This window comes from Heliangelus exortis, chromosome 3 (assembly GCF_036169615.1).
Source record: "Heliangelus exortis chromosome 3, bHelExo1.hap1, whole genome shotgun sequence".
Lineage (NCBI taxonomy): Eukaryota > Metazoa > Chordata > Aves > Apodiformes > Trochilidae > Heliangelus > Heliangelus exortis.
The window spans coordinates 11,660,531-11,685,484 of record NC_092424.1 but is presented as its reverse complement, the minus strand read 5'-3'; the positions used below and the strand labels follow the sequence as shown (position 1 = coordinate 11,685,484).

General features: G+C 36.7%; 1 protein-coding gene across 2 annotated transcripts in view; it reads left to right on the top strand.

Annotated features, from left to right (window-relative positions):
* The window catches only part of HEATR5B (HEAT repeat containing 5B), a 55,045-nt gene that overhangs the window by 7,118 nt on the left and 22,973 nt on the right, over positions 1-24,954 (top strand). For both annotated transcript variants that reach the window (XR_011724936.1, XM_071739164.1), the window contains exons 6-24: positions 585-756; positions 1,132-1,289; positions 2,265-2,514; positions 3,693-3,848; positions 5,439-5,689; positions 6,099-6,210; positions 7,536-7,688; positions 7,982-8,081; positions 8,774-8,883; positions 9,716-9,879; positions 11,115-11,290; positions 12,498-12,603; positions 13,739-13,929; positions 14,550-14,709; positions 15,636-15,825; positions 17,157-17,326; positions 19,642-19,786; positions 20,627-20,866; positions 22,799-23,050. Coding sequence is in view for 1 of the 2 variants with exons in the window: in XM_071739164.1 (XP_071595265.1) it covers positions 585-756; positions 1,132-1,289; positions 2,265-2,514; positions 3,693-3,848; positions 5,439-5,689; positions 6,099-6,210; positions 7,536-7,688; positions 7,982-8,081; positions 8,774-8,883; positions 9,716-9,879; positions 11,115-11,290; positions 12,498-12,603; positions 13,739-13,929; positions 14,550-14,709; positions 15,636-15,825; positions 17,157-17,326; positions 19,642-19,786; positions 20,627-20,866; positions 22,799-23,050 (3,256 nt within the window). In the remaining variant the exon portion in view is untranslated. The remainder of the gene's footprint in view (positions 1-584; positions 757-1,131; positions 1,290-2,264; positions 2,515-3,692; positions 3,849-5,438; positions 5,690-6,098; positions 6,211-7,535; positions 7,689-7,981; positions 8,082-8,773; positions 8,884-9,715; positions 9,880-11,114; positions 11,291-12,497; positions 12,604-13,738; positions 13,930-14,549; positions 14,710-15,635; positions 15,826-17,156; positions 17,327-19,641; positions 19,787-20,626; positions 20,867-22,798; positions 23,051-24,954) is intronic.

Sequence of the window (24,954 nt, the reverse complement as noted above, 5' to 3'; positions counted from 1 at the left end):
ATTGCTAATTGGTACAACACATTTTTCATATGCCACAGGGCACTATCTGACTGGTTAAATACAGCTGTTTATGTGCTGTCTATGAGATGCTTTCCCATCCTGTTATACTTCTTTTTTGCTGCCAACTCCCTTATCTTTTGCTCATAGTTGATCTTTTAATAACCTTGCAGCTGGGCCTCAAGGCCCTTAGCTCATTCTGGCTTATGCTAAGTAGTCAGGATTGCTCACATGTCCATTTTCTTCCAAAAACTCTCCAACATAGTAACACTGTTTCTCCAGTTTATACACAAATAGGAGATCGAATGTGTATTGGCCATGTCAGTGGAAGAGGTTTTTGGTAATATTGTTCTTTTGTTGTGCTGTCTTTCTAAATTTTTTATTAATATATTATTATTTTATTAACCTATTTATTTTTCTTAACCTCTTCCATGAGTCTTCTGAGTGTACTCGACTAATGGGGAAGGGAATTAACTCTTAAAATATTAATAAAATACTTGCCAAATAAACATGACAATTACAGTGATACTTGGATAAAAGGTAAGAATGGTCTCCATTGGTGCTCAGCAAGTCTTTTTTTCCTACAGTGTCTGCTGGAATTACAGAATGAAGCTGTGTTTATGTGGACAGCTGAACTAGAGAATGTTGCAACATTGTGCTTTAAAGCTCTGGAAAACTCAAACTATGGTGTGCGAGTTGCAGTGTCAAAGCTTTTGGGGACAGTCATGGCTACAGCACTGATACCAAAACAAGCAACAGGTACAATCCTTCTGGATTCCAGTTTCAAGTGGACAAACTGCTCTTTCTGTACAGTTTTACATGACAGTGTTGTGTGATATTGATTGTTGTTCTGGTAGCTGGAAGCTTACAGCTGGATTGTTTGGTTTTATGAAGCATGACCTAAACCAAGTGAAGTACAAATTCCCCATTGAAGACAAGCAAAGAGAGACCAAACTATCAAAAGCCAACTGGGAAAAGTAGCTTATTTTTAAGCAAGAAATAAAGCTTGTTATCTGAAATACTGGCTTTGTTTATGTTTGCAAGACAGTTGTGAATTTGTAAGTTTGTTTTCAAGATCATTGCTTGTATGGTTGGAACTTTGGGATTAAATGATTACTTTTCTTTTTGCAAAAGTGATGCGTCAGAATGTGAAGAGAGCTACACTTGAGGAGGTCTTGGAGCTCATGGCCACTGGATTTCTGCGAGGAGGATCTGGTTTCCTAAAGAGTGGTGGAGAAATGTTAAAAGTGGGAGGATCTGTCAATAGGGAAGTGCGAGTTGGTGTTACCCAGGTTTGTGATAAGATCTAATTTGTTTTTATATAACTACCATTGAATCCTTAGTAGGAAGTTCTTTTTTTTTTTTTTTTTTTACAAGTCTAGTTTGACTTTCCCGTTTTGTGAGGTGTATATGTAATGCTACTCACCTAAGCTACTTTCTTTTACTATTGATGTGCAGTAACAATAGCTTAAAATATGTGCTAGAGAAAGCATTCATCAGTGGGATTAGCTCACAAAAATATTTGACATAGTTTATATTGAAGACTTTAGCTCCCTCTTTAAGTTTTATTTCTTTTTAGAGAGGATACACTTTTGTCCTTTTGTGTATGCTGGCTCTCTCCTCAGTTAGTAGGTGAAGTTTGCAGCCCTGATTTGCTAAACTGAATTACTTCATACGTCTGTCTCGAGTAGGTGACATCGCTGAATGTGGAAGCTCCACTTGTCTGATAGAGAAAGGTGACTGCAGCATCTCTTCCATTTAAAGCATTCTTACTCTGACATATATTTCAATATGCTGCAGTAACTTGCCAGAACCCAGATTTTTTGGTTGAAGGGTAATTTTGTGAAACCCTTTTGTTTTTCTCAGCTTTTTTTTAGGTGAAATGGGCAAACAGGTCTTTCTTCATTGTGAATTGAAACACCGCCATGTTGCTCTGTTAGTGACATTATGCTCTGAAAATTTAAGAAAGAGAGATGCATTTAATGTCATGGACTGGGTTTTCTTGCTGTCATCCAGAGAGTGTTTAGCACTTCACAGTGTAGGCAGCAGCATAGGAGATATTATTGGTGCTGGAAGCAGTTTTGCTTCAGTGACAAAGGTCTGGCTCACGGATTGATTAATCCTGCTTTGCCTCATGAAGGCTGCTTATTACTAAGTGGTATTGCTACTGGTTCTGCATTATGCATGAATGTAACTGTAGTCTTTTTGGTGACTGAGTATAATCTTCCTCTGTTTTAATTGGATCTGTGTTATTTCTGGATTTGCAGGCCTATGTTGTCTTTGTCACAACATTAGGAGGTCAGTGGCTGGAGCGCAACTTTGCTACGTTTTTGTCTCATGTACTTGATCTGGTCTCCCATCCTCGTGCAACTCAGACCCACGTGGAGGCAGTTTACTCTCGAAGATGTGTGTCCTTTATCCTGAGAGCAACTGTGGGCAGCTTACTTGGGGAGAAAGCACAGATTGCAGCTGCCAAAGATATATGTCAAGCCATTGGTAAACAAATGAAGGCAGTGGGTGAGACTTTTTTTCTCTTTATTTGACACTTATTGAAAGTTACTTTCATTATACTAAGTCAGCCTTTTTTCAGCTTCCTTCTACTGCGAGGAGTAATTTTGTTGTTATGGTAAAAGATAATTCAGCTGCTTTCTGTCTGAAATCTGATACCCAAAATGTAAGTTCTACTTGAGAAGTCATAGTGTAGCAGTGTCTTGTTATCCCGTGGTGGCTTTTGACATTGCATTTTCTTAAGATGGAAGTGGGGAAAAAAGTGTGCACTTGCAATCTGTCCTGGGTTATGTTATATTAAGAGTCACACAGTTCTTTACTACCAGTGCTGAAAATCCTGTAGGTCAGGATCTTGTAGGTCCTATGTGTCCTCCACTACTATCCATACTAATATCCAATTGGATTTTACAGTTTATAAATAAAGTTTTAATTTCAAGACTGGAATTACAGAAGATAAATGTGGCCCCTTTGCTGAACCTTGCAGAATATGTGATTATGAAGAGGACCTGCAAAACCATGTTAGCATTTGTTTTTTATGAAATCAGTTCATTCAAGCTAGAGACTGAGAAAGTAAACAATGCATTTACTAAACATTTATTTCCTCTCCTTTTTGTCTGCCCTCTAATTTGAGTTTAAAGTAATGTGTTAACATATGGAAATGGAATTGATTTTTAAACTTTTGCAGGTTCTTCTCGTAACTATTTTTTGATAGGATAGATTTGGCTTGACAGGGTAGGTGTGGAACCTTAAAAGGGTTCTGATATCAATAAGTGTTACTTCCAGGAAACAGAAATCTAATGGAAATGCTGCTTCTGAGATGAAACCGTTGTGGAAATTCCTCCCTCTTCCATCTTGTCAAAGTTGCAGGAAATTTCACAGTGTATTTGGAGGATGCAAAGGAATGTTTCATTTTTAAACATTTCTGATTAATTTAATGATAAATTAGGTGGATATTTCTTTGATAATGATTGCTTCCCTTTGTATGAAGGGGGTGATTTTCTAAATTTTGCTGTAATAGGAATATAAACATTAAGATGATACTGAAGTCCCTTTTCTTTGAAGTGGCAGTTGCTGCTTCTGGGATATTGCATAGGAGAAGGAACATGCAGTAGGATCTATGAACTTAAAGATAATTAAAGTTATGCAGTTAATATGGTAGTTAAGCAAGATACTTTTCTTTCTTACAGAAGCAGTTGTGAATGATGCTAACAGTGAAAATAAATCAGGAGCTGCCGATGTAGCTGCAAGTCAGCATGTAATGGTGTGTGCCCTCCAGGAACTGGGAAGTCTGGTTCAGAGTCTGAATGCCACTGCATCTCCTCTTATTCAGGAACCATCTATTGGTAGGCAAATTAATTTAAATAGATTAAATTAGACACTTAAGCAATTAACATGAAATATTGTTAACTCTAGTTAAAGAATAAATTATTGCATAAGAAATAAATGGATGAAACTGACACTCTATGTACTATGTCAGGTAGCTAAGTTTGTCCAGCTCATCATATTTAGTACCCTAACTTTAGTTCCAAGTGTGACAAAATGTTAAGCAGCTATTTTGATGGAAGTTTGCCCAAAGCTCTTTTTAGGGTGAGGAAAATTGTGACTTTTAACATTGATAAGGGTTTTATAAGTGAGTATTTTGTCAGATGAAGCTGTGGATAGTCCCATTTTGGAAAGCTAGTTAGTTGGCTTAAGCTCACTAGGGTTTCTGTGGCATTTTCATCTTGGTTGTTTGTATGTGTCTATGTTTGTACTGTAGTGGTGCATTTTTCAGTTTTTTTCGGTTTGTGGATGCCTGTGTTTTTTTCAATGGAAGCACAAGCTCCTGTAGATGTTTCTTTATGTAGATTGTTGTATTGATGCACATGGCATTTTTCTCATACAGATTTTGTTCAACTGTTGGGTGGGGAAGATTTAATTCAGGTTTATTCTGCTGTACCCCGCACGAATCATAGAATCATAGAATGTTAGGGCTTGGAAGGGCCCTCTAGAGATCATCTAGTCCAATACCCCTGTCAAAGCAGGATAACCTAGGGCCAGCCACACAGGAATGCAACCAAATGGGTTTTGAAAGTCTCCAGAGAAGGAGACTCCACAACCTATCTGGGCAGCCTGTTCCAGTGATCCATCACCCTCACAGTAAATAAATTTCTCCTCATGTTGAGGTGGAACTTCCTGTGTTTTAGTTTAAACCCATTATTCCTTGGTTCCTATGTGAACAGACAAGATTGTATCACAGTGTTGTTTGAGAGAGCTGCTATGAAGTTAAGCAGGTACAGGTTGTTCTCCAGCTACTGAGAAGGCAAGAGACAAGGCAGCAGTGGGTTCTTTGAAGTAGGAACTTTTATAAGGTTGGAGGTCTGGACTAAGGAAGGTGTTGATGTGGAGATAGGTTGGACTGAAGAGCTCACAGTTAGAAAGCAGGATTAGCTAGGCATGGAGGTTTGGAAAGTATAGAATGATGCAGGAGAGACAGCACAGTTTCAAAAGCTGAGTACAACAGTTTCTGCTGTATATGTATAGCATGTGATTGTCTGCAACGTGAAGCAAAACTGAAAATCAGTCTTACTTCTGCTTTCTTATTGCCAGTCTGTGTAAAAGGTGGGCAGATTGTAGGACTGGGCTGTCATCCAGTGCCTCTTCTCTTATATAGGGTTACTGCCTCTTTTCAGTTGTTCAAGTAGGAGCAGTCAGTGTACAGCTCTGGCAGCTCCAGCTTTGCTGGTAAAACCTGATGTAGAGCAGCATAATGCTAATTTGTCTGTGGACTTCTGACTCTCTCAAAGGAAAAAGGCAAAGTTAGGAAATCAAGTACTTTAACTCTGGCTTTCTTAATATTCATATTTGCTGTTTAATATTGATCTAGTTTACTTGTCTACTTCTCTGTGTCAAGAGGCACATCATAACTTTGTAACCTCTCTTTGCTGTTGTAGGTCTGTTGGAGACAGTAACTTCAGTTCTTCTTCATCCCAGCATGGCTGCTCGACTTGCAGCTGCGTGGTGCCTGCGCTGTGTAGCTGTGGCATTGCCTTTTCAGTTGACTCCATTTTTAGACAGATGTGCAGAAAGACTGAACAATCTGAAGACTTCCCCTGAAGCTGTTAGTGGCTACAGTTTTGCAATGGCTGCTTTGTTAGGTGGTGTGCATCAGTGTCCCTTAGGTATTCCTCACGCCAAAGGAAAGGTGAGGCAATAAATGTTTCATCTCTGATTATGCTCTAAGATACCTTTTGGTCTAGAAGCTAATAGCTTTGCAAAATTTGTGACATAGTAGCAAGTTAAAGCATTATTGAAAGTGGACAGAATGTGTTTATAGTGTCAGTGATACCTACTAGCTTTTTTCCCCTCTGTCTTTTAATTTTGCATTGTTATTTGACATATTAATGAATAATAGTTGAAGATAATATTGGTTGTTATAAGCAACCCACTAACGATCTGCCTTAAATGTAATATGCATTTGTTCTTTATGGAAGGTCAATTTTAATGATTTGAGAACACCTTTATATGTAGTCTATAAGGATGGATGTGTAGCAATAGCCTGCAGTGGCTTAATTTATTTTTTTTGAGTACATTGTTGTTTGTCCTTGGTGCAGATGGTGGTCAGTATTGCTGAGGATCTGTTACGAACTGCTGCACAGAACAGCAGACTCTCCTTGCAGAGGACTCAGGCTGGATGGCTTTTACTTGGGGCACTTATGACTTTAGGTTTGTAAAAACAGTTGCCTTTTGTTTTATTTTAATGCTTGACTGACATTTCAGATTGTCCACTGTGCAAATGGCCTCTGTGTAATCAGTCTAGTGCAGAAATATTTGATCACATTCAGAATGTTGGGTGGAGAGAGGATGCGAAGCTCTCTGTAGCAGGAGCTCTCTATGCTGGGTTTCTGTCATGGGAGGCAGGTTGTGACTTCAGGAATCTATTTCTCTCTCACATTCCCTGATGGCCCTCAACCTGCTTACCTCCTCCCTGAGCTCTATCAGTAAGCAGAGGAGTTCTTTACCTGGGCACACCTCCCACAGGTGTGCTCACAGCTGCTATCCCACATCACCTGAGTGCAAGGCACACCTTGCAGCCTGATGCCTAGGTGCTACCTATTCCTATGAGAGCTCCATCTGGGAAGCTGCATCAGCAGTGGTGGGATGCATCTGGAGGGTGCAGAGCTCAAGGATGGTATGGGTTTCTGCTGAGTGGTTACCATTACTTCCTAGCTGAGCTGTCAGGCTGTTGGTGCCCTCCTGTTCAAACTGCCATGCCTGATGTTTGCCTGCCTAGGGACCCCACCCTTGCCAGGCTGCTCCCTGGTAGTGCCTGGAGCTCGTCTCCTTGGCAGACCCTTTTTTATTTAGGGTCTTTTTTTATGCTGGAAAACATGATACAGTTCTGCTGAATTCTGCAGTATTTTGATCTCTGAGAAATGCCATTTTGTGTTTCATCTTGCTTCTCAAAATAATATCACCTTTTTATTATTATTTATTTGTTTGTTTTTTGCCAGCTTATGGTAATATTTTTTTTAGCAGTGTAGCACTGTTCTGGTTGTCCTTGTCCAAAATATTTTTAATGTGCCCCCACTGGATCTTCTGGAGCTTTTTCAAGTTTTCTTTAAGCTTGAGCATTAAACTAGTCACATAATCAGTAACAGCCAGTTATTTTTCTACTCGTATGAACAAGGTAGGATAGACTAAAGAGTTTGTCTTCAAACTAATGATATAAAAAACAAATTAGAAGTCAGAATAAAAAGGTAGTAAAAAGGCAGTTGGCAGTGGTTACGTATTACTTGGCAATGTATAGAATTGCATGTTTCTTGGTTTTAGTGCAGGTATCAACAAATAGACTTATCCATTCTATTCATTTGCCACACTTTCAATCTCAAAGCAAGAAGGAATTGCCTTTGTTTTTCATTTTTCAAGTAGGGAGAAACGGAAGAGAAGAGGAAAGTAAGTTAAAGAGCAAAAACCTTCATGGTGGCTTTTTCACACTTTATTAAATACAAGTTTTTATAATATTGTTACTTTATTTTTTGTTTGCATAGGTCCTTCAGTTGTTCGGTATCATCTGCCTAAGATGTTGCTACTGTGGCGAAACGTGTTTCCACGTTCTCTGAAGGAGCTGGAAGCAGAGAAGGCAAGAGGAGATTCTTTCACCTGGCAAGTAACACTGGAAGGCCGTGCTGGAGCTCTGTGTGGTAAGAACTTCAAACTTTGATACCACGTGTGCACAGCAAGCCAAAATCTGATCCCAGGTATTACAGAGAAAACTTTCGTGACTTGTCTGATTTCTTTGAACATGGTTAAGCTGTGTCAGATTTTCACCACTGTGATCTGGTTTTGGTATTTAGTTTTATGAACAGGTCACATGGTCTTTGAATATATATTTTTAACTGCTGCCTTCTTGATATTCTCATAGGATGTTTATTTTACCTATGCTTTATATTTGTTCGTTTCAGTAAAATTTTAAATTAAATTTTTTTGTTATTAGCAATGAGAAGTTTTGTTGCTCATTGTCCTGAGCTCCTTACTGAGGATGTGATCAGGAAATTGATGACACCCATAGAATGTGCCATGACAATGATGTCACAGTAAGTAGGCAGTTTTTCCTTGTTATCCACCTATTTCCTGCACCTGCAAATGTTTTAATTTGTATTCTGACCTAGTACTGAACTGTCACTGCTTGTCCATGTTACAAAAAACTTAGAAGCATTGTATTTATGGCCGTTGGCTTTGTGAAAGTATATTATTGCAGAACCTGTGTTGAAGGGCCTACTGTGGTAACTTTTGTCAGCTGTGTTTTGGATTTCCAATTCAGTGAGGTTTTTGAATTTAATGATTTTCTTATCCTTGTGCAAGAAATGAGAAAACTAAGATACTGTTATACTAGATAGTAATCAGTAAATTCTCCTTTTAGGAATCATAATAATGAAAAGGCTTTACACATTTTACAGGATAAAAACCAGCCAACCAAAACAAAATGAACAACAGCAGCTTTGGTTTGGATTTTGTGGTTTTGTTTCTCCCCCTTCTGCCCCCCCCTCTCCCCTAGATAGTAGAGGAGGTACATGTCTGATTTATAGCAGTGTGTGTTTTTTTAAAAAAACTTTATTCTGTACAATTATCTCAGAAAATGTACTGGTAGTTATGTTTCTTGGAGTACTTTTCTGAACACTGTTTTCTTGTCTTGGCTACAGATACATCTTGAGAAAAAAAACCCCTGAAAGTCCTCTTTCCAGTAATTGCTATGGTTTTCTCTGTCTCTCTCCTTTTGATCCTGTAGCATTCCATCAGTAATTAAGGCCCACGGAGCTCATCTCAAAGCCAGTGCAGCTATGGTCCGTTTAAGGCTGTATGATATACTGGCTTTATTACCTCCAAAGACATATGAAGGTACATAAATGTTTATCTAAATAAAAATTCAACTTACTGCTTTTGATGTTCTTTTAGTGCATGCCTTTAAAGCAGATATAATATTGAAAATAGAATACTGGGAATCTCTAAGGGTTTTGTACTGTATTTCTCAACTTAGAATAATTTGGGTTGGAAGGGACCTCTAAAGGTTATCTAGTCCACCTTCCTTGCAGTAAGCAGGGAACTTCTGTATGTCATCTTGACAGTGTAACTACAGACTATGTATATTATTGTATTGCTGTATTTTTATTATCTATAGGATTGAGAGGTTGTGGAGATTTTGTTCTGAAATTCAATTAAGGTGTTTTATGCCATTGTTAAAAGGTAGAGAACGTAATTTCTTGATGTACTCAAAGGACAGATACGAGAATGAAAATTTAGTTTAGATTTCAGGTGGTGTCTGTCTCTTTAAACCTGATTTGATCTATTAGACAGATTTATACTATTATTAAATTCCTAGGCACTCTCACCTGATCTGGCAGATTAACTTTTTGGTTTTTGTTTGCTTTTAATTTGTCCATTCAGTTTATGTGATCACATGGATGAACAAATTTTTGCAAAATCTGGATTGTCATCCTGGAAGGGATGGCCTGATCTGTTGCTTAGAACTGAATGTTGGTCTGGAATTTGGGGGCCCAAGCTTCTGGTAGAATTTTTGCTCTCACCTTTAGTCTTGTCAGATTTGCTTTTCTGCCTTTCTGCTACCTGTAAAATCGAGGTAATGGTACATGCTTTCATTTGTAACTTCTTATCTCTAGCTTAAATGTTTTGGATCGGGGGTAGCAATTATTTTTTTTTAATGTCTTTTTAGGATCATTTAATGCACTTCTTCGAGAGTTGGTAGCAGAATTCACTTTGACAGACAACTCTGCTAATACAACCACATCACTCCTAAGGTCTCTCTGTCATTATGATGATAGTGTACTTCTTGGCTCTTGGCTGCAGGAAACAGATCATAAGTCAATTGAAGACCAGGTAATAAAGAGCCAGAACAATAATGTATTATCTGCACTGTCATTTTCTGGGGGAAGTGTTCTAACTAGTTAACTAACATAATTTCTTTAAGACAAAGTAGTGTTTCCATTTTCTCCCTGTCCCCTTCCTGTTATAGCGGTTCTCATTTATTTTTTTGAAACAGGAGAAATGTAGGTTCCACTGAAGTTTTATAATCAAACTGCTGTCAAAATATCAGCGTTGCCATAATAAAATTTGCAATGCAGTTTCTTGAAATTCCTTGGGTTGTGAAGAAGGCGAAAGCTGATGAAAATGCCTCCTCTGCCCAAGCCTAGCTAATAAAAAAAAAAAAGGGGGTTATAAAACTCCTTTATTTGTTGTGGTGGACTTGGTAGACTTTGAGAGTACAGTCTCAGTCCACAGAGTTTTCTGGAATGCTCCTCCCACTCCCTCTATATATACAATTTTTTGTGTGTGTGTGTTTGGTGGTTTGTTTTGTTTGTTTGTTTATTTATTTATTGATTTATTCCTTTTAACTCTAACCTGTAAACCAGAGTCACTGTTGGCAGCTGAAGCCTCATAGTGCATCACAGGATTCTCTAATGCTTGGTCACATTTTATTTTTGAGTGATACTAGGATCTCAAATGTTTTCTGACCTTTTAAGAAGAATATGGAGTTACTAGATTTTAATTTTGTTTCATGATTAAATAATTAACGTGGTACAGAAATATGGTTTTCTTCAGAGGAAACAGGTGATTGTTAAACTGTGTTTCCTGAAAGAATGGCAGTTAGGAAGTATTTTCATGGTGATAGGAATATTAATATTTTTTGTGCTGTTTCTAAATCTTTCTTTGTAGGCAGTGATTACAGACAAAACTGATAATTTAATGTTTGTTTTTTACCTCGGTGCTCATACAGACAGTGAACGAATAACCTTTTCTTCTGAAACACCACTTTCTGGTCAGTGATTCAGAAGCTACTATTAATACCACAACTAATGTACTTTTCTATAGTTTCCATCTCTTGCTAGCAGGAGTGATAGGTGATACATTTATCCATCTGTTTGATCCTCTGGGATTTAGCTTCCTTGTATATGCCAGTGTGCATGTGCAGGGGAACACTGCAGTTGCTGTCAACTGCTTGTAAGCTATTTTGTCTTTCTAAGCTACTGCATACTTTTTTTGGTTATCACTTCTTTCAAGTTTTATGTCTGAAGGTATTTTCAGAGGTGTTCATAGGATGTGGCATTTTGCAGCTTCAGCCCAACAGCGCGTCTGGAAGTGGTGCTTTGGAACATGATCCATCCTCTATTTATCTGCGCATCCCTGCTGGTGAAGCTGTACCCGGTCCTCTTCCTTTGGGAGTGTCTGTCATTGATGCATCTGTGGCTCTCTTTGGTGTGGTTTTTCCTCATGTCTCTTACAAACATAGGTCAGTTTACATCAGTGATCAATTTCAGAATCTAATGCCTTTTTCTCTGGACAATATTATGTTTTGGATTTTTTTTCTTGGCCTAAGAACTGTTTCAAATTCAGAACTCATTATTTGTTATTCGTTGTGTCTCAGGATTCCAGAATGTGTCTTACTCAGTTTAGAGATAAAGTGATTCCCTTCCTCCAGTTTTATAACTTTTGAAGATTTGGGTTCATAAGTGGAGGCTACGTTCTTCTCTCCTTTTACTGCATTTAACAGTAGTAATATCTGCAACCAAAATTTCATGCCAAATTGTCCATTACAATCAACTTCAAATTAACTTGAAAACATAGCGGTGGCATCCATTGAATTTCATTTAGCTACAACTAGTAAGACCATTTGATTTATACTCAGAAAATTATTTTATGCATGATGAAAAAGAAGGAATGAAATTCAGCTTATTTCCCTTTGTGTTCCACATTACCCTTGCAGAGTTATGAGTTATCAGCACTACAATCCTTCTGTTTAGATAATTTGTTATTGAGCATAGAGTGAAAACATCTCTAAAATGCCTTTCAAAGTAAAATTATCTTTCAGTATGATCTTGATGGGAACAGTTTTTTCATAGCAGTGAGTCTCATTTTGCAGTAAGTACAGTGTAGTCTTGAGGCCATCTTGCAGTGATTTTTAGGTATGGAAAGATTTGGCTGGGGAACTGATGAGTAGTTAAGAATGCAGATTGTTCATTAAATTTCTGTTCTTGGTATCTTCTAAGGATTACTCCTCTGCTCAGTAACACTTTCTGCCATGGTTAAATGGGAGCAAAATTGAGATTACAGGGGGAAAACAATAGAAACAGTTATGAGAATACGGAGGGTAACACTGTTTGGAATGGTAGTGAACAGGCAGCATTTTTCCACTGTTGTCCTCATAGCTTCTAGTTACATTGCCAAACTTGTATGATGATGCACTTCTTCTTGGTAGTGTTACCTTCAGAAAGAATAATAGGTGTTAGAGGACTAGTTAAAAAAACCAGGGAAATTATGTTCAGAATAACTCTAATTTTTTAATCTAAGGTGATTACCTTCTGCAGGCCCTGAATTGTAAATTCTGTGACTGAACTTAAAAGGCCCTTCTGTTGTGTGTTTTTTTTTTTTTAGCAGCTGTATTTTAATTTGTATTTTTAAAGAGTATCACTTAAATTATGCTCTTTCCTTTATTTTAGATTACAGATGTTGGATCACTTTGCTGAATGTGTCAAGCAGGCTAAAGGTGTTCGCCAGCAAGCTGTGCAGCTAAATATCTTTACTGCTGTTCTTAGTGCCTTGAAGGTAAAAATTGTAAACTTGTAAAGGATACCAAAGTTCAGCAGTTTAGCTCATCAATTTGTATGTGAAACAATAGGCTGTTAGAAGTATGCTACTGAAGTTACCACTTAAACATTCAAATGTTTGAAAATAACAGTTTTTTTCAGATATTAGTGTGAGCTCTGAATGTATTAGTATGGAGTATAGATGAGGTTCATGTAGTCAGCATTCTGTGGTGTTCAAACTTACTTGTTGTGGGGGGGGGGGGTTTATGGGTTTTTTTTTTCGGTCTTTTTCAAGTGTGCAGTTTTCTTTGCACTCATAGGTTAAATACTTTGTCATTTATGCTCAAAAAACGCCCTCACGTCATTGAGTATTGTGCAAATGAAGCTTGTAGAAACAAAAACAAAAAAATAGATTGGGTAACTTTTTTAGAAATCTCAATTTTTCCTTTTTAAGTCTCCCTGATACTGCATCAAATTCTCTATGCTTTTGCCCAGTCCCGCTGACTTCAGTTACATCTCTTCTGTACCAACTCTTTATGCTTCATCTACACCTCATGCTATCAATTCAGGATGTGCTAGTAATGAAATACCAAAGAAGCTGCAGAAGCAGTGTTTAGTAATACTGTTCTGTAGAACATTCATACAACAGGCTGTAAAATTGTTTTCAAAGATGCAAATAATAAGAAAAAAATATTTTCATGTACCTAAAATGTCTTTTATTTAACTGAGTCTTGCAGAAACATAACTCATCTGTGGTTTTCCTGTCTGGCAGAAAGAGAAATTGCAGTTAGATTTTAAATATTCTTTCTTTTTTTTTTTTTTTTTTTTTTTTTTTCTGTGTGTGTGTAAAGCTATCTCAGGCTCAGTAGCTCTAAGGTGCATGTAGCACTGTAATGCCTTCGATAAAAAAGACTGCAACAGGTTTTCCTGTGTGTGAAATCAGTAGAGTGTTAGCAAATGAAAGACTGAGTATGTTGTTGATTTTGAGTTTCAAATATTTTCAGCCAGTATGTTTTAGGATAAATGACTACAAACTTAAACAAAAGTAAAATGCTTATTTTTAATCGAAGATCTTGGCTATAGTAAAATTGGTCTTATATCTTCTTGTTGTCCCTTGCTTCAAAATGTGTTTTTTCTTATTTTTTTTAATTTAGGGTTTAGCTGAGAATAAAAGCACATTAGGACCAGAAGAAGTGCGAAAATCTGCTCTGACACTGGTAATGGGTGCCCTAGATAATCCTAACCCTATTTTGAGGTGTGCAGCAGGTGAAGCACTTGGCAGAATGGCTCAAGTGGTTGGAGAAGCCTCTTTCATTGCTAGAATGGCTCAATACAGTTTTGATAAGTAAGTTGGTTTTGATTCAGAAAAGGAAAAAATGATAATTTAATGTAGTTTGGAAAATTCCTCTGCTAAATACCATGTTGATTATTCCCTTCCTGCTTGATTGCTATGATTCTGCAGATTAAACAAACTTTCAAAGGCTTTTTCTTTTTTATTTATTTTATGAGATTTTTCCAGGGATAAAAGCTGGTTTGTTAAACTACTATGAAATGATACCTATGAATAACTTTTGATAAGTTACTTGAGTGTGACTAAACTACTTTAGATAAATAAATGCATATTACACTAAGTATGTCTGTAATAGGAATTGTGTGATAGCAATGCTGTTTCTTCAAAATGTGGTTTATCTATTGATTTAACTTACCTGCTGGCCCATATTTTTCTGCCAAGACAATGTGTTTCTCAATTTTTGGCTTAAATATACATATTTTTTCCCCTTGTATACATATTATTTTAGTAATATAGATTAAGGACATGGTTTTTGCTTTTCTTGTTAACACTTCACAAGATCTTCTAAAATGGCTTGCAAAATTCTGCCAGTCATTTGCACTGTTAAGGTATTGAGAGTTTTTTGTAACAAACTTAGAGAATTACATTATTTCATTTTATTTAAACTTTGATAGGTTAAAATCTGCTCGAGATGTTGTATCAAGAACAGGCCATTCTTTGGCTCTGGGCTGTCTCCATCGATATGTTGGTGGGATAGGTTCTGGACAGCATCTGAAAACCAGTGTCAGTATTCTCTTGGCTTTGGCACAAGATGGAACCTCTCCTGAAGTCCAGGTAAGAAAGCATAATTTCCCCAAAAACAACTTAGAGTGTTCAGGTTTAAAATAAAAAGTTATATTACCTGTCCAGATTTTCTTTAATAGATTTTGTCACATGCAAGCCAAATTATATGGATGCAGCATGTGCCAGGGAGCATAAAGGAAGTGGAACTTCCCTTATAAGCTCTTATTGTACAAAATCCCATATATGTACTGCAATTGAAATATAATCTGTCAGTTAGGGAGCTGGTTGCAAGGGGTCGTGTTAATTCAGGCTGAGAAGTGTCTGCTTGTCAGGTGAGCCAGTGTAATTCTCTACCTTATTTTCTGTTCAGTGTAAGTCATCAGGCCACTGTGAATACCTGAGCTTTTAAATCTCATCCTTCATAATATGAGTGTGGGTGCACAGAAACTGGATGGGAACAAATGGATATTTGCAGGAATGAAAGGATAAGCACTAACATGCAACCATGTGGTTAGGACTGTAGAAGTACTTATGCCATTTGTAAGAAAATTAATTAGAAAATGCATGTGAATCTTAATGTCTCATGAAAATAAGTTTATACTGAAATGTCAAAGGACTTCACTGAAGAATATTGTCAGCTGTTTGCTTTAGACTTTACATCCAGTTTTCCAACAGAATTATTCATTCTCCTGTCTTAAGACCACTCTTTTTCCTTTTTTTGAAGTGAGTGTGTTTTTGTACTTCTCTTCCTCTGGGTGCTTAACCATTTTTTAATGCAAATTTTTTGTCGTCTTCATCTCCATTATCCCCAAAACTCCTGATTGCCAAAGACTATGCTAGAGATATTTAAACTTCCAGAAGATTGCTTGAGACCTTTGAAACACTCTGCAATCAGAATAGATAACTAGACATGTTAAGGAAACATGTCTAAATCCTAAATATATTACTGAAAAATATTCTTTTTTTTTTTTTTATAGACCTGGTCTCTCCATTCACTTGCCTTGATAGTAGATTCTAGTGGACCGATGTACCGTGGATATGTGGAGCCAACACTTTCTCTTGTTCTTACTCTGCTCTTAACTGTTCCACCATCCCATACGGAAGTACATCAGTGCTTAGGAAGGTGTCTTGGAGCTATAATAACTACTGTTGGGCCTGAACTGCAAGGTTAGTGGGAATTTGAAGAGAAAACAAAAAATCAAACTAGTATAAAGAGAATATGTTGTAATTTTAAATGGAAGAAAAGACATTTTAGTTTGTTGTAGTTGCAAACAGAAGGGGTGTGTGTGTTGACATATTGGGTTAACAGTCTTGCAAGTGTCCTCACTCTGATCCTGTTTATAGCTGCTTGGGGCTTTCTGACTGCTGTTTGAGATGTATATAAAGAAGTTGCAGTCATGTGTGGTGTCCTGGCTAATGGCAAATTTGAATGGTAGGTAAAAGATTAAAAGCACCCTTGCTGCATATTTTGCCATTTTGTTTTTGTGTATAGGTGGGGCAAGAAACTACATTTTTCCTCTAATTTTTCAACAGGTATTAATATGATTTTTAACTGATGGCAAGCTTGATAATGATGTCAACTATAAGTCATTTCTACTCATTCTCAGTATTCTTAGATCACTGTACCTCTGTACCTTCCCAGAGTGTTTGGCATGACAAGATCTTATTCTCTATATCTGAAATTCCGTGTCTTGGGTGGCAAGACCCAGGTTTATAATTTTGTTTTCTGTGAATTTTATGAATATTTAGGGAGTGGTCTTTGATGCAGTGCCAGAGAGCCAGCCACTAGTGAAATTTTAACTCTAAATAATAACCTATATTTATAGCTATGAGAAATTTCTAGATGGTTTAAGTCAATTTGTGTATCTGCTTGCAGAGTGTTGACCTCTTGATTTGAAGTGCCAGTAACTTAAAAAAGAAACACATCAACTCATGTAGAACGTCTTCTGCATGTTAATTTTTTCTATAATTCAGTGTTTTTTATAAACCTAAGGCAAGTTAATTGTTAAAATACAGTATTGGATTATTTTTCAAATTAAATACTGTTTTTTTGAGTGCTTGTCCTATTACAACTGTGCAGCTCATCATTAGCAAGTAATTTAAATTAAGCTGCATACATGTATGCCAGTTGAAATGTTACTTAATATTTTAAGAAATGTTTTGGTACATGAAGTGTTGGCTGTATGTATAGACCGAAACAGACAAAATTGAAAGTCTTATAATTTTACTGGTTTCATGTCCTGAGAGGGTATTCTCAAAATATTTCTGACTGAAGATCATTGATCCAAAATTTCATTTGGACAAGACATTGTTTGACTGAGCTAAAAAAGTGATAATTGAAACACTTTGAAGTTGTGTAAAGACTAATCTGTGGTAGAAAAGTTACATTTTAATATGTGAACTTTGAATCATTAAAAATCCTTGTTTCTCCAAGGTATAGGTCTACAATTGTCATACAAAACTTTTGCTGTGTTAAGGATATCATATTACATCATTAGGTAATGGAGCTACAATTTCAACAATCCGTTCTTCCTGTTTGGTGGGATGTGCAATCACACAAGACCATTCAGACTCACTTGTTCAGGCAGCTGCCATCTCCTGCCTTCAGCAGCTTCATATGTTTGCACCACGGCATGTCAACCTGTCCAGTCTGGTTCCCAGTCTTTGTGTGAGTACAAGCACATTCCTTTTGTTTCTCTGAGTTTTATGTATGTGCTTAGCAGAGAGGACAAAAGAGCTTAGCAAGGTGTCAATGATACTCACATGTAATAAGCAAGCCACATTTGAGTGCAATAAAAGGACGTCTGTCCTCAGGCTATTTTGGATCTTTTCAGAATGCTGCCCAAGTTGAATTCATATAGTTTCATTTTCTTTCACTGTAGATAGCACAAGAGAGCAAGCACTTATATGTAATATGACTTAGTAAAAAGGTCCTGACATGCTGTTTCCTCCACCTGATTGTATGCAGAGGGAAATGAGTGAGTTGGGGAAAGGTAGGAGATTTTGGACTTATTTTACCACCATCGGCACTGTAGATGCTGACGTGGAAATTCTTGAGCTGTTGTTATTTGTGTTGCTTTCTCTCTCCATTAGTGTTTGGTCAGCAAATCCTGGCTTAAGCTTTGAAGTGAGGCAGAGGCTGGAAACCAAAACATACCAAATACAGCTAGAAGAGGAAAGGTGGTGTGTGTGTGTGTATTTTGGTGTGCTTGGTTTTTTGCCCCCTAATTATTAGTATTTAAAAAAAATATTTTTAGAAAGTTCAGCAGCCCTGTACTGAGAAATTTGGAAAGTTTTTCCTTAATGTTTGTTGGATGTTTTACAAAGTTCTTTGTGCTGATGTTTGTGAAACTGATGATTCTGTGTTACCTGAAGGATTGCAGTCCTACATATGTCAACACTTGAACCTTGTTGTAGTCTGACATCCAGACTTTCTCTAGGGCATCTTCTCCTTGTTACAAGCTTCTCCCCTGCCCCCTCACCTTGCTCCCTCAAACACTCTACATGGTTCTGGAGGGTTCATTGCGTTCCCAGAACCTCTCACTTTTCTTCTCCACATTTATCATGAAAGAGTTACAATGTATCAAAAAGTCTTGGCTGTTTTTCTTTGAATACTATCAACAACACCAGAAACCATCCCTATAATCATTTGCTCATTAAGTGCCAGTGGGTAATATTACAGACAACAGAGTTCACACAGGAATGGCAGTTTTGAAAACTTTTTCGAGGGTTTTCTTTCCCATTCCTTTATGGTCCTCTGCTAAATATAAGCTATTTTCCTTCTGTTTTCTAATGCTTCTTACTTTCAAGTCATATTTAGATTTATAAGTTTGCATCTGAATTGCCTCGTTCTTATCTTTGTAGTGCTAATACATAGGTGTGTAGGCAAGGTATGCCTTACTTGACCCATTAACAAATTCTTTATTGCCTTCTAACTCATTTTTGAATGGCATTCATACCAGGTATCAAAATTTAACCACACAGTTGCACAATAAATTTTAATTTCTTCTTCCTGCATTGGTTTCATAACCACTAGTTGTTTTTTTAGCAACTTAAAACTGGGAAAACACTTTACATTAATTAAATCCCCAAAATGTTCTATATTTTAATTCCATTAAAACAACCTCTTTGTTGTGTTCAGAGATTCTCTAAGGTCTGCTTGGGGTTTTTTTTTTGGGTCTAAAATCTTGTATATTCATATGTGGAATAAGGTTCACTGCCAAATTGCTTCATAAACTATACAACCCTTTCATTTAGGAGAGGAATTTCCATCCACATAATAACCTGATACTGAGAAAGCAAATGTGTATTTGGTTTATTAAAAGCAAATTCCCCAGGGTAAATAAAGAGCACTTTTCATCTCTTCCACTGTGGAAAAGCATACAGTTCTCTCTGCAGCTGTTTCCTCTCTGGAAAAAAGGGACCATGTACAATTCTTCTATAAGAACAATGTTTGCCTCATACTTGAGATGATACAAAAGGAATTAGAAACTAGTGTTAGTTAGCAAAGAACTCTGAAGCTGTCCTATTGAGGGGAACTTACCATAACTTAAGCTATAAAATCTGTTTGGAGTAAAAGTTTTTATGATAGCAGCCATGTAGTGCAGATGATTATGGCTTTTTGCTTAAAAGAACATGATTTACCATTATAGCAGAATATGAGGTTGAGTAGTTATGAAAAGAGTAACAGATTAGAAAGTATATTTAGTTTAGAATCACATGGGTTCCGTAGTTCCAGTATTTAAGTTATCTCTTTAGCGAGGTAACAGCTGTCAGTTCTTTGTGTGCCAACTTAATATTCACATTTGTACATTATAAGAAGTTTTTACTTGTGAACTCTCAAGGTGTTGTAAAGAGCTTGCTACCCAGCAGCTTATACATGGGCAGACAGTTGAAAATTAGAATGCTGTTAATCCTTATCAGTGCTGATTTATTGATATGGGGTAGCAGCAGTTGACTCACTTTCAGTGGTTCTGATTTTAGGTTCATTTGTGCAGCTCCCACTTGCTGCTTCGCCGGGCTGCAGTTGCGTGTTTGCGACAGCTCGCTCAGAGGGAAGCAGCAGAAGTGTGTGAATATGCCATGAGCTTAGCAAAAAATGCTGGAGATAAAGAAAACAGTGGCATCAGTAAGTACTTCTTTCATGTGGCCTTTTTGTAACAGTTGAGTGCAAATATGTGTGCGTATGTAGGGTTTGTTTTCAGAGGAGGAAAAGACACCAAAAAAAAAGTCTAAAATTCTCCCACTCTTAATGATTTGGCTGTACCCTTGCTTACGTCTTGAATTTCACATGGAATTCAACTTTATTTTATAAAATTCAGACTTCTTTGCCCTATTAAGAGTGGCAATCAGTACAATGAATAGTGTATATACAGTGTAAACAATTACAGTGGAATGTAATACAATGAAAACAATTTACAGTTTTTCTGGTATTTTAAGTCTTGCTCTTTAAAATTGATTTAATTTGTATGCTGTTTGATGGACATATTTGGTTGTGTTATATTCTGTTAGCAGCATGTCTGCTAGGATTTGCTGGCTGGTTTAATTCTTATATGCATCATTTTATTCTGAAAATTGGAGGCCTGTCAGAGTTCATCAGCACAGTCTTCATATGAGCATAAAATCGTGAGCTTACGCAAATGTCTCTGGGAAGATTCTCTAGAGCCCTGTACTAATAGGGTTTTTTACAAATTCATTTAGTATATGTATCTTGACGAGAGAGAGATTTAAATTTTTTCAGTATTTTTTCTTTGGGAATAATAGTAGGAGGTCTTATTTCTCTTGCAGAAAATAAATTAATTGTTAAAATCTTTTTGGTGTTAATTCAGAAGAAATTACATAACATTTTGGTGTATTATTGCCTGAATTGTACACAGACAAATACGCAATGTCCAAACCTAGCCTGTTATTCCAAACTTTAAAACTGAATTACTGATTTCAGAAAAGAGTTCTCATTATCATTTTGCAGATACAAATCCTTTTGCACCAGGAGCGGGTTCTCGGCGAGATGCTCATTCCCGGCACCAGAGAGTTAATATAACAGAGACAGGCCTGGAAGGTGTCCTTTTTGGAATGTTGGATCGGGAGACTGATCGGAAGTTGTGCTCAGATATCCACGATACTCTGGGACACATGCTTTCCTCACTGGCAGTAGAAAACCTTTCTCACTGGCTAATGCTTTGTAAGGATGTCCTTGCAGCTTCCAGTGGTGAGTGTACAGTACATCCATAGTAATAGCATCTTCTGGCAGTATTTGTTTGGAGCTTGTTTTTTATCCTAGGCATTCCTTATGTTGTATGTAGAATTTTGATGATAGTGCACTAATGCTTGCTTAGAAAAAAGTTGTCAATATTTGGTTGAGTTTTAAAATACTGATTTTAAGATTAAAAAATTAGCTACCTTAATGTACCATTCCTAATGAAGAGAAGCAGTGTGATTATTATTTGATATTTAAGTAGATTAGTGAAAACAGACATACTACTTTTAGCCTTTACACATCAGGACCACACAGAAGGAAGAGTGCTGTACATGCTCTGAGCTTTCTTTCATGAGGTTTTGTGAGTTATGTATGTGATGATGGGTTACCATGGTGACAAAACTTTTGCTGCTTGTTCAGCTTTGCAGACTTGTTTGCACTGATCTTGTCCTCTGAGACCTTATTCCTGTTTTTCAGCTTGCAAGGTGGTTGTGACGCAGATTCTGATTATTTTCATTGCATTTATGCTTGTTTATTGGCTTAATGTGAGTTCATCCTGAAGCTCTTTCTAAATATTGCCAGCTTTTTGTTTACTGATGAGTAATGCTACCAATGATTTCTTAATGCAGTGTAGTTGCCATATATCTGCTCAGTGAGAAAGATCTCATTTCCTGAGTTTGCAATCAGTGTGTTCCTTCTTATTTCATGTTGGATGGGTTTTAAAGTTTTTAAAATGGCTGTCCCATCTCTTATTCATTTATTAGGAGATTAAATAATCTCTGGAAGAACCATATTTCTCTGACTTTATTAAGCCAGCAACTTGATTTTGAATTTCTTTGAGCCAACTAACTGGCGTATAAAGAAAATCTGGTTTGCTTTCTAAGCAGAAACTCACATCAGCCACATAAAGTCATGGATGCCTTCTCAAAATGCTCTTGTGAATTGGCTTCATCCATGTCTGATTTGCCATTGCCCACTTTTGTCATAATTGCATGCCTTGGTTCTTCAGCTCCCTTAGAATAAAAATGACACATAACTTAGTGGGAGTGAGTTACCCTTACAATAATTTCTTCTTCATTTAATTATTGCCAGTATTTTGACCATTTCCAAATTAAAACTTTTAATATTTTATGTTCATTTTGCTAATTTAGACCAATTGGTATTTTCTGTTCTCATTTCTGAATAGTAGAAATGTACATGCACATTTGGAGAGTTGGTTTTTTGTCTGTTTGGATTTGATGGTTGTTGTTTTGTGGTTGGTTTTGTTTTGTTTTTTTTTTGGTTGGTTGGTTTTTTGGTTTTTTTTTTTTTGTGCAGGGGCCTATGTGATCCTTAAAATAATTTTGTTTTCTGAAATGAAATCTCATAGCCACATTTAATAGAAGAATTTTTTTGAATGTTAGGGATGGTTGTGGGTGCTATTAACTGCTTGCTTGCTTGAATACCAGTTCCATAGCATGGACTTCTGTAGTGTTTTTCAATTTAATTTGCTGTTTAATTTTCTGAGCCTGGTAATAACCTTATGTTGTTTATTGGCAATTTAATAGGTTAATTTCAAAGCTGAGAAATTTAGATATGAGATTCATCTACAGTTGGTATCTGTGGAGAGCAAGCATGACAGGAATTTATTTAATATCACCTAAGACAAACAAAGGGTAATGTAATCCACATTAGAGGTGAAAAGCATTTCTTCTACTGATATACAAATGCCTTTCTACATTTTTCAAATGTTGTTTGTCGGAGCATTTAGTCTGTTTCAAATCTGAACCCAAGGAAAAGCTTGAGCCTGTCCTTAGCTGTCTTCTGTGGATTTTAAGTGGGTTTTGTTTGTTTGGTTTGGGTTTTTTTTTTTGTCTTTTTTTTTCTTGTTTGTTTGTTTGTGTTTTTGATTGGGGTTTTTTTTGTTTGTTTTTTTTGTTTTTTTCCAAATTTTCTTTGTTGTAGATATGAGCACTGCTGCTCCCTTGGGAGGAGGGAAGGATGAGGAATCAGAGAAGAAGGATGAGATGGACGATGACACAATGTTTACCACTTTGGGTGAAGAGGATAAATCCAAGCCCTCTGTAGCACCTCGCTGGGCAACCCGTGTGTTTGCAGCAGAGTGCCTGTGCAGGGTGATCATGCTGTGTGAGAACGCCAACAAGGCACACTTTGATCTGGCACTGGCTCGTTCAGCCCGACTCAAAAACCCAAAAAGTAATTACAGAATGTGCATGGCTTTTCTGTTTTTAGTTTTTAAAGAAATTTAAAGAAATTTTAACACTTCTTTACAGTTTGAGATTATATAACCAAGAAAAAAATATGAGCAGCTATCCTTTATTTCAAATGGTTAAAACCAAAGGAAATGGACAGCAAAAGTAAAAAAACCTGTAGCTATGTAACCACTGTAGTTCCTGTACCATGAACACAAGTTTGAGGGCTTCTAGAGGGGATAAATTCTGACAGACAGGTCTGCTTGGAAAAAAACCCTTAGATTTGGAAACCTTTCCTCTAGTCTGAAATAGAAGCAGTAAATTTCCACCTTAGGGTTAAGCTGGGATCAGCTTCTGAGTTTATTGTAATGACAGAAATGAATTGGACTTCAGAGATTATTTCAGCATCTTCAAACCTTAGGAATGCTAGGAAAGGAAAAAGAAGTGAGTCCAGGTAATTATTGCTGTGGCATTGGTTGTGGAGAGGGGGATGTGGGAGGGAAGTTGTAACGCATGGACTTTATAGATAAGTTCATTCTTCAGGTATCTGTGAGAGTAATGACTATTAGTTTTAAATATCATGCTTTTAAGATACTTTTAAGAGTTAGAGGATTGGAACTGAGAGGTCAGAAATGATGTAGTTGTTTTGTGAAGAAATGTTTTTCTAAGAGGGAGGGAGGTTTCTGTCCTCGGTGCGGTGATTGTTTGCTTTCACCTCTGAGGACTTTGTGCATATATCACAAACCTGAGCATCCTAGAATGCATAGGATTAGTGGATTTCAGTGTCTGTTGTTGAAGGTGTCTGTTGTGATATGGAGATCTATCAAGTCTTTGCTTGTGTTGCTTTGATGCAGTGTGGTTCCAGCACTGTACATTTTTTTGGTGAGAATCTTGTTTTTGACTTGATTTGAGGCCAAAATTACTGTTTGAAGACTAAGAAGGAAGGTTTATTTTGAGATGGTGTTGTGTTGTAGAGAAAATAACTGCTGTAGGGTCCTGCAGAGGATTTCATATAATAAGCCTGATAATTTACTGCACTGAATTTGTTTAAAGTGAACTAGGTATATTTGGTAGCATTGTAAAAAGGAAAGCTCAGAAAACTTCTGCATCATACCCAGGTTCAACTTCCAAAATATTTTATTTTTAATTTGTGGTTGTTTGAAAGAGTAAGTGCAGACTTTACCCCTTTGTAGATTTTAGGTGATCTCCTGTCTTTCTTTACTGACATCCTCTCTGAAAAGGTTTCAGCTGCAGTTTTTTTGGTTTTGCTTTGAGATTTGAAAATAAGTAGAGCTTTCATAGTTTGTGAGGTTTTTTTGGTGACCCTGGATATTGTGTTTTAAAAGAATTTATTTTCATATTAGTTGAACAGTGTTAATTTCAAATTGAGAGTAAGAAAAAAAATAAGTAAATAATCTTTTCAGATACCTTATTATATATTCTTTTTTGCATCTTGTCTGCTGCTTACTTATAGCCTTGGATGTGGCTTTTGGGAGAACAGCTACAGGCATACTCAGTTTATAGGTGTCTAAACTTGCTAAGGTTTTCTTTTATCAGCAGGGGTCACTGTAGGCATGGGACTAGTATAGGAATCACCTTGACAATTTCCTGTAGGTTTTGGAGTTATCACTAAAACTGGCTTTGCTAAATGTTCTAATCTCTTCTGAGATACTCACCCATGTTTATATATTCTGTGCAATTTCTACATATCACATATTTAATTGTGTTTCAACTTGTGCTTAATTTTTAAGGTTGTCTTAGAAATAAAAGTCCTTGTATCACTTTAAGGGGAATTAAAAAAAAGAAAAATGTTACATTCTTTTCTCATTTCTCCTAAACCCTAAACGTTGACCTTTAAAAAAGAATAGGTAAAATTTGTACTTGGCAATGAGGAAAATGTTACAAATG